This window comes from Octodon degus, unplaced genomic scaffold (genome assembly GCF_000260255.1).
Source record: "Octodon degus isolate 3935 unplaced genomic scaffold, OctDeg1.0 scaffold00013, whole genome shotgun sequence".
Taxonomy (NCBI): domain Eukaryota; kingdom Metazoa; phylum Chordata; class Mammalia; order Rodentia; family Octodontidae; genus Octodon; species Octodon degus.
This window is the reverse complement of record NW_004524589.1, coordinates 4,230,379-4,245,645: the sequence shown is the minus strand read 5'-3', so window position 1 is coordinate 4,245,645 and position 15,267 is coordinate 4,230,379. Positions and strand designations below refer to the sequence as shown.

General features: G+C 37.6%; 1 protein-coding gene across 1 annotated transcript in view; it reads left to right on the top strand.

Moving 5' to 3' along the window:
- Positions 1 to 15,267, top strand: part of Gpc5 (glypican 5) — an 863,449-nt gene that overhangs the window by 375,929 nt on the left and 472,253 nt on the right. Inside the window, exon 4 of the mRNA XM_004626298.2 lies at positions 10,504 to 10,637. Within this exon, the coding sequence (XP_004626355.1) occupies positions 10,504 to 10,637 (134 nt within the window). The remainder of the gene's footprint in view (positions 1 to 10,503; positions 10,638 to 15,267) is intronic.

Sequence of the window (15,267 nt, the reverse complement as noted above, 5' to 3'; positions counted from 1 at the left end):
TTTTTTTTGTGGAACCGGGGATTGAACTCAGGCCCTTGCACTTGCCAGGGAAGCGCTTATTCCATTGAGCCATCTCCCTGGCCCTAATCTATTTATTTTTTAATTTACCTTTTCAAATAGGTATTCTTACTTTCAAAAGTAAATGGAATGGTCAAGTTTCTATTCTGCTTGTGCACCATCTCGATATAGCCTGTTATTACACTCGACGCCCAATTTGCTCTCCTTCCTCTTCTGCGGGTTGGTTTAGGCCGTCAGCCACTTCTGTCACAGCGCTTGGTGGATTGTGGAGTATCATATTGTCTAACTAGTGGGTACTTTGTGTCTCATAAATCCCAAAGTTCACATAAGAGAAAAATACTTATTTTCCCGGAATCCAAATTGCAAAGTGCAATGGAATCAGCCTTTCCTCACAGAGCCAGGCCAACACCCACTTTTTGGACTGCTGTGCGATCCCCAGTCCTTCTTTCAAAGTGGGTTGCTTTCCTTTTCTTCTCCAGTATTCACAGTTTTTATAAAGGTGCTTGCTGTGCCCCTTGTCTGTGGTTACTTTATGAATGCTGCTGTACATCTCATGGCACATAACAGCCACTTGGCAAGTCCCTTGTGCCCTATCTGGCCATCATTTGTACTGTACTGAATTTATGTGTTTATCAATTTGTGTCTCACTTGGAAGTCAACCCCCCCAAATGGATTATAAACTCCTTGAAGAAAGGCAATTAGAGACTTGGGAAAATGTATTCGAATTTAGTTTTTATTGCCATTATCAATGATCCGACACACAACTTAGAGAAAAAATAATTATATTTTAGAGGTTTTCAAAATATAAAATCATCCTACGTTCACAGTTAATTAAGTATGCTCATTTTACAAGTGTTAAGAAATAGGCAGGGACCAGTTTACGGTGAATTGCTTAAATCCAGACAATATATTTTCTCTGGAAATCTGACATGGCCAAAGGCTCTTGATTTCCACGACTGACCCTACTCCACCTTGCTTTCACGTTTCCAATATTTGGCCAGCAAGACACCAAAACTGCTGGATTATCTAAACTTCTTAGTCTGAGCTGCATACCCGGCCACTTCAGCCTAGTTTTAATTTCTTCCATCTTCCTCAACCCATTCCCCATACTTGAAATATCTCTGAAACATGCAAACCAAATACTGCAAGTTATGACCTTCTTTTCCAATTATTTCAGGTGATTTGTTCTTGTGCTTTTCATCCAGAATAACTTTATTCTATAGAAATATTCAGAACCCTTAGTCTTGTGCCTCACTTTCTATGTTTTGCTTTTGCTTCAGTCTTAGACTCATGTGTGATGGTTTGCCTGCCACATTCAATTCCTGTGGACACAATGCTGAGAGCTATGGATGACTGCAGAAGGAAAAATATTCCACATTCACCTTTCTTTCTTTTTTTAACCTCATGTCGCATTGGCATTTCTACACTCTGAAAAATTTTACCTCACTTTTTTTTTGAAATAAAAAAATCTTGGATCAAAGCCAAAATAGTATCTGTGTTATTAAAAATATAATCACATGACAATAGCTTGGGTCCTAAAATAAAACAAAATGAGGACTTACTCATTTCCACACCTCTGGAGCCCTATAAACACAGACTCTCTTTGCATATTTACTAATATCCATTTATTTATTCCCTTTGACCCGTGACAGCCTCAAGGTTGATTATACAACATTGCAGTCTGTATGAATCATCGGTGATTCTCTTCCTCACTAGATACAGTGATTAATTTCACTCCTCATCTTACTTGAATTGTCAGTGCCTTTGACATATTTAATCATTTTCTCTTTATATAAGAATATTTTCTTCATTTGTCTTTTGAGGTTCCCTCTCTCCTGGGATTCCACTTCCTGCTTGACAGCTTCTCTGAGTCCTTCTTAAATCCTTCTTAACCTTCTTTTCCCTTGTCATCTGAGTGCTGGCATTCCCAGCAAGCCATTCTCAGCATCGCTCCTCCATGTCTTCCCATCCTAACTGTACACACTTGATAACAGCATTTACTTGTCTTGTTTGACTTCTCCCTTGAGTTTTTAATTCATACAACTGACAACCTCCTTGACAGCTCATCCTGGAGGAATACTATTCATAGGAATCTATACGTGTCCAAGAAAGACTTTTAATTTCTCCCCAATTCCTCTCATCCCTTAATCTTCTTCATATTATTTAATGATGCTCCCACTTGCCTTGTTGCTTCAGACAAGATACCCGAAGTCAGTTCTTAGATCCATGCTGTTTTCAGCATCTATATTCTACTCCTGGTACCTCCATCTTCAGAACACCTATACCTTTTAGTTGAATCTCAGTCCTCATGGACCACCTAGCAAGGCCAGCGTTATCTGCTGCCTGATACATCACAAAGCCTTGCATATCTGACCTCAACATTTCTCTCATGCCATTGCTTTCTTATGTCCAGCCCAGACTTCTCTCCAAACAATAGCCAGTGTGTTGGTTTTAAAAGATAAAAAGCTCAAACTATTGCCACGCTCAATACTCTTCAAGCCCTCCTCCCTCTCATGGCACGCAAACTCACCCTTTGGCAGAGCATTCCATCAGCTCCAGGATGGCCACTCTTCCTGACCTCAGCCCCCTCAGTCCTGGCAGTAGGCGTTTTCCATCTGCAGTTGACCTCTTTTGCTCTATTTGCCGACCTGTTCTAATTTTTGTCTGCTTATGGGCCTTTCCCTGCAATTTCTCACTGCTTCTGTTTATCTTCATTTACAGCACAATTGAAATACTATTTTCTAAAAGTCTTTCTTGACTATTCAGTGGAAGCATTTGATGCCCATTGCAAACCATCCTGTATCAGTGACCTCTTTTGAACTGAATACCATTACTGAAGACATAAGTAAATCATTTATTGCTAGAATTTCAATTTTCCCCATTAGAATATAAACTCTCTATAAGCAGATTCACTGTTGTATTCCTAACTCTTAGAATAATGCTTTACAAACAATAGGTGTTCAATTGATTTGACAATAATGTAATCCTTAGTTAAATAAGGATAAAAATCTGCATGATTGGTTTACTCTCCTCAGAACTTGCTAAACTACTGTTTTCCTACTAATGAAGAAAGGAAGGAGAAAAGGAAAAAGATAGAAAAAGAAGGGAAAGAAAAGTGATTGTGGTTTAAATGTGAGGTGTCCCTCAAGGACTCATTAACTACACTAATCCTTTGGCAGGGCTAATAGCTAGATGAACTTATTAGAAGGTAAATCCTAATAGCAAGAAACAATTTGCTTGAGCAGTGACTTTGAAGGTCATATTTTGTCTTTGTTTCTGGCTCTGTCATGTTCTCTCTTCCTGGATATCATGAGGTAGGCAGCATTCCTGTGTGACACCTGTCAGCCGTAAGTCCCTGCCTTGCCCTATAGGTTCAGACAGTGAAACCAAGTGATCATGGGCTGAAATCTCTGAAACTGTGAGCCAAAATAAATGTTTTGTCTTTTATTGAATGTAAGGTCATAGGAATGAAAACCTAACACTGACAGGAACTGGGAGGAAGGGCTCGTTGGAAATGCTAGTGAGATTTTCAGAATCTACTCTTAAGTAGGACATACCTGACTCAGGACATGTTGCACTGTAGTTACGGGTTGGTTTTCCATTTTTCATTAGAACGTATTTGCCCTAAAGCACTGATATTATAGTTTCATTAAAAGACATGATTTTTATAAAGATTTTTTGTACCTGAATATTTTCAGTATGATCAATAAATATAGTGAATATTAAAATTAAAAAGTTAAAAAGTTATAGCAAAAAATACAAGGCTATTAATCTGCACCAAAATGATTTTCATTTTAAGCACACCTATCCCAGAGTTCTTGCTACTTTCTGAAGCAGTTCTGGAAGATTTCTTTCTTGAGTGGCTTTTCATAGTTGCTTTGTTATCCCAAATTGATTAAAAAGTTTGTGGCAATTCCTGTAAAATGAAAACATTATAGTGTATCCTCAACTGTATATTCATTAGATCTGGCACCTTTTAACTTGTGGGTCTCCCCTGAAGCCAAGCTGCTTCCAAAAGGTCAACATTTTTTGTCACTTCAGAGCATTCAGTGAGCCATAAGAGCGCAATGAAAGATCCTCAGAAGAGAGAACTTCCAACATGGTTTCCATGTGGTCACTGGAGAATGAGAATTTCGAGCGAGTAATGGCTAGTGTCTCTATACTGTAATATATATTTTAAATAGTCACTGTATTTTTTGTCACACCATCTATTTATTTCTGCTAACAAGATTTTTTTTAGGGGTCCTGAACTTAATGGTTTTCATGGGGCCCACACCTAAGTTCAATTAATGATGAGGAGTAGGGCTGAAATGCACAAGCTCCCTGATTAGGTTTTAGGTGTACAAAATGAGTATCACAGAACGCAATCTCTGCTCAGTAGAAGAGGAGTAGACCCAATGGAAGATTATTGAAATAGTCTTCTCATCTTCCTGTCCTGCCCTGCTTCTCTTTTTCTACCTCCTTCTTCTCACTTTGACATTGTATAGGAGTTGGAGAGCTTTTATAAAGATCACTAGCAGAAAACCTATTTGGAGACTACTGGAGAATTGGATGGAGATGAGAGAAGACAAAGAGCGTCCAGCAACTGAAGCATCTAAGTTCATGCCTCCAAGAAAATATTTTTAAAAGCCTCCTCCTACACTCTTTGCTAAATGCAAATTAAATATATCTGTAGCTCTTCCAAGCGTGAGACATTATTTTCTCTCACATTCAGCTTTACCAATGCCCTATTTATTTGTCCCTGAGAACTGGGTACATTGTATAAATTTAACGTTCTCCCATGGATGGTGTGTGTTTAAAGATCATGCTGTGTGGGTTCTTGATCGCTTATAGCTCCCTACGCATATATTCCCTGTTGCAGTTCTAGCATTTAAAAGTGCTTTAAAAGTGGTATTAAGAATCTTACAGGTACAATAGATATTGTGAAAGAGAAAGAATCTGTTCAAAGGGAAGAAACCACTGGGATGAGGAAAAGGACAAAAGAAAGAAAGAAGGAAGGGAAGCAGATATATTTATGTATGTATACAGGAGAGCTTGGATAATTGTACTGCTGACTTCTGCTGGTCTATCGAGAGGAGCAGTTAATGCTTAATTTCTTCTCTTCTCCTTTTTAATTTCTTATAACTTTTCTGACCAATTTTGCATGCTTATATCTGGTAATCTAATCAACTAATTTGAAGACAACATTTTGCAATACAACAAACATTGTTGAATCCCTATTATTTTATTTAGTGAAATTCTATGTCATTTCTAATGTTTTTAAACTCTTTTTATTCTCCTTAAAAAGTTGTATTATAGTTATTATTTAATATCTTTTCCACTGCCAGCTTCTGCAGTTATTTGTACCTTGTGCATGTAAGTAGCTCCTGCATCATTTGCACAGTTTCTATAGCTTTAGCACATAATTCTGTAATCACTTATTTTCAATTAGTTTTCACTTTTATTGATATAAACAGCAGACATTCTTTCTCTTCTTCATATTTGTTTTAGGCAGGGGAAGGAGGTACGCTATCTGACTTCTCTTTCTCCTGCCTCTTAAGTTTGCTTTTCTGAACAGTTTTACATTCTACATACAATTTTTTAATTTTCATTTAAATTTAAAACAGAAAAATATAAAACAGAAAAATTGCAAAAGATACAGAATTTCACTAAACAAAATAATATGAATTTCACAGTATTTGTTGTGTTGCATAGTGTTGTCTTTAAATTAGTTGTTTACATTATGCATGCAAACTTAGAAGAAGAAAGAAAAGAAAAAAGAAATATATAAGAAATGAAGGAGAGAAAAAGGGAAAAAATGAAAAAAAGAGACGAAACAAATTAAGCATTTTGTATTGTCATCCATTTCCACAGGTTTAACTATTGGGTCTTATTGATGATTCTTATGTTAACTGACTTTTAAAATCTCTAATCCATTGTTTAGAATTGTTTTCTAAAAATTCCTCCGAAGAAAAACTCTAAAGAGAATAAGCCAGTCTCTCTTAGTACAGATACAGTTTCTAAATTGCACGTATCAAGTGTGAGTTCTGTAATGTTCCGGTTATCATGTTCAAAACCGCCAACAGCCTTGGCTTCTCCTTTCTCACCTTGTACCAGTAGCTAACTCTTATCCATTTTTCTATAAAAGAGCTGTATCATCCCATTCCTTTCTAATTCCATTGTTTTCTTCCTCAGTCATATTATCCTATGTATAGGACAACTACCGTTCTATTGGAATAATCCTGCTAAATTTTCTGAAAACAAGACCTTGGTAATTTTGTTCATTTTCTCATTAATCATTAATATATGACCAGAGTCTGCAAAATGAAGTCTAAACATAATGATTCTGGCAGTTAGCCACTGTCCTTCCCCTTATCTTCTGAGCCTACTTCTTTCCTAATTTGATGTATTGAATAAAGCTAAGAACATAGATTACATCTCTATCTTGGCAACTTTTCTTCACTCTGAGCTTTGTTGATGGATACTACCCTTAACTTACTTCTAAAACCATAAAGGTAGCCAGGCATGGAGGGGTGTGTGTGTAATCCAGCACTTCGGGCAGGCTGAGGCAGGAGGATCACAAGTTTGAGCCCACCCTCATAGACTTAATGAGTCCATGAATCTTACTGTTTTAAAAAAAGGCTGAGCATGTAGCTCAGTGCACATGTCCTGTGTTCATCTCCAGTACTGTGCAAACAAACAAACAACAAAATCATAAGAGCACTGATCATGAGAAAACATATAAAAACCTATTAAAATTGGGAAAAAATGTCCAGTAGTATTTTCTCCTGACAGTTTAAAAGTAGCTGTTCATATATTGGAGCAAAATATACTTGATCATGAACTACTGGGTTCCTTATTTTAGTTATTATTTCACTTTCAGAGTGACCCCCTACACAGTTTTTGCTGATGTGCTAGCGATAAGTTTATACTTTGCGTGTGATGCCAAGATTTCTTTGAGAACGAGGAAAGCCAGCTAAGCAACAAGGAGTTGTTCAGACCAACACTTAATGGGAGAAGTGATATGGGTTATGAGCAACTCAAGAGTAATTTCAAGGTGAGATGAGAACTTGAAAATCAGTGGGAAGCCGGAGAGAGGACTTCCAGTAGGAATTGATAAGCATTAGGGAGGAAAACAATTTTGCTTTAGAGACACTTCAGATTGATTGCAGGAGAGAGGGCTAGAGACCAGGGAGAAGAAGAAGGAAGAAATTGCAGTATGAGTCACAGAAGAAAAATTGTCAATGTAAGTGTGAGGATTTTTTTTTTTAATAGCAAGAAGATACTAGTATTGAAATAGGTTGTCCAAATTGACTCACCTCAGGGGAGTTAAGGTGACAAACTAACCTCCTGGTGACAGATGGTTTGCTGTTGCCTTTCAAATAAAATGTGAAGCAGATCTCTTTGGTAGGAACAAATATAAGAATTTGAAATTCACTTGGATTTCTGGAATGAAGCTTAAGTTCTTGGGTCTTTAGACACATTGGAGATACCTTATAAGTCCTTGATTAATGTATTTGCTTTTGTATTTGTAAACCAAATTATAAGTGATAATGAAAACAGCAATCATGTGAAGCTGGTATTCTTCAGCTTTCCATCTTTCTACCTGGATGCTCGATAGCAGATATGGTGTTAGGTCCAACAAGGGAGGGTCATGGTGGGAGAGGATTTCTCTTAACTCACAATGGCAAAGTTGTGTCATTTTCTTGAACTTCAGGGATGAGGAAGCTGAGATTAATAGGGTTTCCATGACCTGGCTGAGGCCCTGGGGCTAGTAACGTGGGATCTTGATCACAGATTCTCATTGCCTTTCTCTGTACTGTTCTATTTCAGAATGGCTCATGGCAGTTGGACATTTCCACTTGCAAAGACCTCACCATCTTCTTGTTAGTGGGAGCTATTAACAAGGGGGTTTCTTCCCCCTTTCACTTTTTGAATATTTAGCACCTTGCCAATGTGTTTACACTCTGCTGTCACTGAGTTGTAGCTTCAGGGTTTAGAAATTCCCTTGTAGTCCTTTAACACCCCAACTTCACAGTGCCCTCATTTCTCACAACAATCACTCTCCAAGTCTTGTTGGTTTTACTTCTGTTTGCTGTCTATGAACACTGCCATGACTGTAGCTCAGAGTTAAAATTCCTTTCTTTGGGAATACTGGAGGGGTCTGTTCATACATTACCTGTTTTGAAGAGGTTTTTTATTTTCTCTAGTTCAACATTTATATTGCTGCCAGATGCATTTGCTAATATCAGATTTGGTGTTTTGTGTTTCTACTCAGTAACCCACAGGGACTTCTGTCTAATAAATAAACCTTAGCCTAATGTTCAGAGATTTCTATCCAAACTCCCCGGCATGATCTGTCTCCAACTACACCTAAAACACCATTTCCTTTTGCTGTTACCTATCATGACCCCTTCTTTCCAGGCAAATTGAACTCTGAGCCATTTTCTGTATCAGATCCATATTCTTTGGCAGTTTCCTCTCTGATTTTTCCCTCTGCCTTACATAATCATTCTTGGCTCTGAGATTGTTCACCTTGTCAGTTTCCAGGTGCTTCTGTCTGCCTCTCTTCAGTATCTTTCACATCTGCTTCCTTTTTTTGGCTTCTGTCTGTCATTGACCTTGAGCCCCAGGTCTCTTCTCTCATGCTGCTGCTCTGATCATTTTGCTCTTGTAGCAATTATTTCCCAGCTTAGAAACTTTCCTCTCCACTCCATTTGCTGTCGCGAGCTCTTTAGCAGTGGCAGTTGAGTCATGGCTTTGTCTTTTTCGTGTCCTCCGCATGCTTATTTCTTGGTCTAGTATTCTTTTGTACTGAGTGCCCTGGTTCTATATGTGTAGTTACATTGTTGCTGTCTGCTACATTACTCTTCTAGAATTTTCTCCCCTGCCTCTTTCACCTTACACACTTCCAGTTTATTATTTTTCCTGCTATTCAAGCATGAAGCATTTTCCTGAGCAACACAGACAGTGAATCTGCCATTTGTGTGTGTGTGTGTGTGTGTGTATTTGTGCATGTTACAATGTTACTGGCTTTCTTATAATGCATGCAATAGTACAATGGCTGTTTTGCATGTATAGCTTTCATTTCAACTGGATGCATGTGGGGTGACATCGTATACCTACTTATAGCGCTAGCACTTATAGTGAAGTACAATAAATATTCATTTATGATTTGATGGAATTTAAATAAGCCTCAGCGTATTCAAGTCCAACAGATGCTTGCAGCCTCATCTCCACAGAGTGCTCTTTCCTGGGACAGCCTGTAGACACGTCTTTTCTTCTGCCACCAGCAACTGGGGAGGATCCCACCTTCCTGTGATGTCTAGACTTACACACATAATTTCCATTTTGATGACTGGGGGAAACCTTTTGTTGTTTGTTTTAGGTTATAAAATCTGTTAGGAAAAAATTTAGTTAATCATCTTTTATCTCGTAACATTGAGTATGTGTGGTGTATGATGGTTAGAATGCAAATGTGTGAATAAAACGAATGGAATGTACATCATTAATGGATATTGTCTGGAAAACTCAGAGAAATGGAAAACTTTGGACTAATTTATCTTTTTCATTTTTCATAAGTTTAATAGATAAGAGTTCAAAGATAATAGGTTTCCTGACTCTGGGACAATGTTTGCTATATTTTCAGGTATGTTACTCTTTGTCTTCAAGTGCATATTACCATACAAGTCTTTTTGATATATTATATGGTGAATTAATAACTTAATTTTTGCAGTATTAATCATGTACATTATATTTGTTACATAGGTATTTTAAATATATCAAAATAACACCCTAGAAAATCTCTCCAGATAAGGAAGAAACCATAGAATTATTACAGAATAAAATTTTCATATTAAACATACTCACTGATATTTTTAAGAAGGAACTGTAAAAAGAAACTACACAGATATTTGCATCTCTTCCTAGACTCATTTAGAAAAGTAGTGCATGTTTGATACTCTTTTAAATTTCAAAATCAACACATGATTATACACAAAAATATAAACCATCGGGGCTGGTGAGATGGCTCAGTGGTCTAAAGCACCTACTTAGAACAAGCTTAGCAAAGCACAGGGACCACGGTTCAATCCCCCAGCACCACATGCCAGCCAGCCCTGTCCCCTGGTGGGCTGAGCCGGCCCCCCCCACAAATAAATAAATAAAGATATTTAAAAAAATATATATAAACCATAAATAGTGTCCATTTTAGCCAAGTAGTTATATTTTTATAAGGAGATCACATTGTTAATTTGTTTCTCTAACTTTACATGTTTTCCCCATGAATACTACATTCATGAATAATATGAATTTGCTATCATTCACATTTAATATAGATAATTTGATCTATTCTTTATGAAAAACTGGGAATTGTCGAATGTTGAAAGGTTATTATTTGAGATAAAAGCAAGAACATGTCATTGTTTTCAACTGCATAAAGTGTTACATTCTCAGAAAATCTGAAGCATAGTTTCTAAGTGCCTTTTAATGTTTTCTGCTTAAAAGGTGAATAAGATTTGTGGCCGTCCAGTGAGAACACCCACACAAAGCCCTCCTTGTTCTTTTGATCCAAATAAAGAGACACACGGAATGAAGATCCCTGTAAGGAATGGTGAAGAGACGCTTGCCAACAGAAGAAAGTAAGACATTTGTTTTACAACCAGAAAGAGAAAAGAAAGTAAGCCATTAATTTTACAACAGAATAGAATGTATTCATTAAGTAGACACTAATACAGAATGGAAGGAGAAGATTTCTTTAAAATCCAGGGGTTCCACCTGCTCCATTACTCTGGAAGATAGATTCAGCTTATAAGGCCAGTAACTATTCCTATGAGAACAGAAGTGATTCTGTATTATAATACGGCAGATTGTGATCAAAGTGTGTTTAAAATGATTAATATGACTCAGGATTGAATTCTCAAGTTTACCTTTAGTTAATTGTGATCTAAATTCTACCTATGGCTGATGATAACTGTATTGGACAGTGTAAGACAAAATATATTTATGTGATATAATAAGTACAGCTGAATATTTAGGATTTCTTAAATATGTTTGGATGAAAAGAAATTTTCATAGTTTTAACCTAGAATGATGAAAATGATTGCTTATCCGAAATAATAAGGATTAGTTAGGGCTTGCTTCTATAACTCACTTTTCCATTATTATGCCCATAATTATTTCACAGTTAAATTAAAGCCTTCATCATGTTCATTTTCTTCATAATTGGTGCTTAAGCTCAAAAACCTTGAAACGCTAGGAAATGTTACTTTTTTCTGTTTTAGGGAAGGGTCTACAGGGTGTTCCGGGTCTCACTACTAGATTGGACTCATAGTGATCCACCTGTTTACAGCTTCCCAAGTGCTGGGATTACAGATGTGCATCACCATGCCCAGTCTCAATTGCCCTCTCAGTGCACCCTGGGGGTGGGTCCGGCACAGCAGGCCCAGGGATCAAACCTCTGGCCCTTGTTCCTGCTTGGAGGCACTTTAATCTGCTGAGCTATTTGGCTGGTCCTTACTTTTTATATTTAGTAAACCAATGTATGCCCTGGAAATACTAGGTTCTGAGTGTTTCTTGAACTGAACTGCAATTCAGAATTTATGTATTTATTTATTTGTTGAAATAATCACTCATGATAATAACATAGAGATGATTCATACCTGAAATATTTTATTACCTTAATGTCTATTGTCCAAAGCAGATTTCTTTCACTTTTGGAGATAGCACATTGAATGTCTCATTTGTCCCTCAGACAGTCTATAAGCACTGGATCCAGATGAGTCTGGGGCTATTTGTGAACCGCAGAAAGGAACTGACACTTTGTGTGCACTACAGCTTCACTCCTCCTCCTCCTCCTCCTCTACCTTCTCCTGCTCCTCATCTCCTTCCTCCTCCTCTTCCTTTTCCCCTCTCCTTCTTCTTCCAAACACCTATAATGAATGATCACCAGTTATTTCTTGCATTTGAAAAATCATTGAATTTTGTCTAGGGTGGTTCCTTATCATCAACAACAACCCCAGCTGAGGAAGATTTTGAAGGAGATCTTGCAGTTTCACTCTTCTATGTCTCCAAGTAGTCAGCAACCATCATCCACCATCCATGAATCAGGACAAATATGCCACTAGCCCAACTTGTACCACCCAAAGTACATGACGAGGAAGACTGCTCTTAAGCCCATTTAATCATTGCAGTGTCACACTACTTTTTAAGTTATCACTATTTAAATTATCACTAGTAGGTAGTGGTCAGTTGTCATGGCAACATATTTTGGCTTTTGTTTATATGTTGTGCAGACCTATCCATATCCTAGCTCTGAACTTTATTTATTCCTCATCAACTGATTATTTCCCAAGAGGTAATAAATTTCCACTGAAGTAGGTGGTATGGTACAGGAAACGAGGAACTCAGTGTGGGCTTCATTTTTATGCATCTGACTGGTGCTTTGTCCACTCTCTTAAGCCTAATCGTGAACAGATCACCTCTGCTTGATCCACTGTTTCTCCATTAACTAACTGAGTCTTATAGCCTGGCATATCGAACAAAATTTAGTTCATCACAGGCCTCTCAGGTTGCACATTTAGTTCTGTGATTGTTCCAAATGCGTAGTTTCTAGGCAGGCTCAGTTGTTGCCAACTTGCCTAACCAACAACCCAGCCACCAAACTGAATGAGCAATTTCATAGATGTACCTGGGTCATCTGACTCCAGGTCAGAGCCACTTGGCAATGAGCAAGCAACAGAAACTTTTCTTTCTCTCATGAAACTTTTGGGGCCTATAAATAGGCTACAGGAACAGCTCAGGTGTGTAGTTGTTTTCTCCAGTATGCAATGGGACACAGAGAGCATGTTACTTCTTCCTGAGAATTGGCTCACCTTAGATGTAGAGGATAGTTCAAGGAAATCCGGAGTCTATGAAATCCTGATGACTTGTCAAGCACCAGAAATGTCAGTATTTTTCACCACCAGAGGCATGTCTATGTGTACTGTTATCTAGAATGATGTGATCAATATGTTGTTTCAACACAGTGCCCTGCAAGGTGTCTTGGCATTCGTGGTGCCCGTCTGTCATGGGCTGGGCGAACTGTCCCAAGGTATAGCAGTGAAGGAGCACTGTTGGCCTGGCCAGGTGAAAGCTTGATTATCTTTTTTTTTTTTCTTTCTGCATTTGGTATAAGATCTCACTATGCAGATCAGAAATCTCCTGTTTTCAGCCTCCCCAGCGCTGGGATTACAGGCTTGTGTCAACACACCCAAACTTTGCGGCTGGTTCAGCCTGCCCAGGCATGGGGCTGGTGTAGCATGTGGTGTTGGGGATCAAATAAGTCAGGCATTAGCTGGATGTCAGGTGTCAGTACTTATTTTGATATGCCCTAGTGGACACCACATAAAGGAACATCTGCGATGGTAGTTGACCTGTGACCTTGTTTATCATACACCAACCATCCTCTAGTTTTCAAAGACCAGCCAAGCAGGTGAGGTAAGTGCTAAAACTTAGGAAACACCACCTTCACATTTCTTAAAACTTTTAGGTGGTCCTAACTTCATCGGCTCTTAGGGATCAATTATTCTTTTGTTTTACTACTTTTGTAGGGAGAGGTGATTTTAGTGATTTCCATTTGGCCTTCATGGCATGAGTTGGGGAAGCAATGTGGAGACTTACAAGGGACAAGTCAGACCCTTACAAATTTGTGTTCAAAAGGATGAAATAAATACAGGAAGGACCTCTGGCCACATTAGCCCAGTGACACTGAAGGTGAACCTAGAACCCTATCTTCACTGGATTTCTGCAGGCTTCCATTTGGCCTGACAGAGGCCAATGGTGCTCTGGATCTACAGAATAAATGTCAACTCAGAGCTAGTGTGTGGGAATTCCTGACAGAGTAGGATTACATTGTACCAATTTGGACTTATGCAGGGCTCCTTCTGAAGGGAACCTATCTCCTCCCCCCACCCCCGACCCTTGGGGGTTCCTGAACCTGTTAATAGGAAAGGAGTTGAGAGACCAAATTCCTTTTGAAACAGATAAAGTAGTTCCTTTCTTCTATCTGTAATTAATTTCTAAGTATTTTTCTTGTTCTTTTTTCCCTATAAGTTCATGTTTCAATTTCATCTCATATATGCATTCATTACTTTGTCACTATAAAAGTATTAGCTTTTTGCCTTTAAAATTTATATTATTTCACATAACTCTCTGAGTTTCCTCTGGGTTTATTTGGTTAACTGGACTTCTCATTAGAGTCCTCTTAAAATATATTTAGCCATTTGTAGGAATTACTTTTCTTATGTTCTATATACTACTTGTTAGGTTTTTGATTTGCAAACACTGTCTAAGGTAAAATTTCACTTGAATGCAAATAAAATTATTTCATGAGTAACTTAAGCTGAAATTGCCTTTAAGATCATGCTTCCCAGGATCAGCGAGATAGCTCAGTGGACTAAGTGCCTGCTTAGGCAAGAGCAAAGACCAGGGTTTGATCCCCAGCACTACATGCGGCACCAGCCCCATCCCTAGGCACACTGAGCAGGCCATGGAGATCAGGCAAGGTGGGACATATCTGTAATCCCAGTGCTGAGGAGGCTGAAAACAGGAGGATCACTAGGAGTCTGATCTGTGTAGTTAGACACTATATCAAATACATATAAAAATAAAATAAAATAAAATCAGGCTTCCCTAAGTAGAAAATAGTTAATTAATGTATCTCTATAGCCAAAATTTTCATAAAGCTGATAATATTCAAATTTTCATTAATCTTTTTCCATTTCATGTATTAAGATCATTTTCATTATAATTTACAGTATATATAGTAGCTATGTAGATGGAGATAAAATATAATTGAATAAATATTTCTATGGGTATGTTATTTCCTATTATATATTAATTAAAATGAAAATTATAAAAGATAGAGAGAAGGAATAACTCAATAACCTACCCAAATCATTAACTAAACCACCATGTCGTGCAATTCACAAAAAGTGAAGCTAAAAAATGTATGTTAATATTTCCTTAGTTAACTTGTATAAATTAGTTAATATAATATACATATATACATATATATATTTATAGAAAGGCAGTTTTAAAAAATTGTATCTATGTCTGTAATTTTTCAAAATACTCAACATGAAGTAATCAACAGCAAAAGAGTTATAGCTTGGGTAGTATATTCTTGTCTCTACAGTCATATTTTGGGGTGTTATGTCCTATACCCTAAAATAACCATGTTGACTTATTATTTCACCTTCCTTTGTTTTGTTTTGCAGCCAATAGTATTGT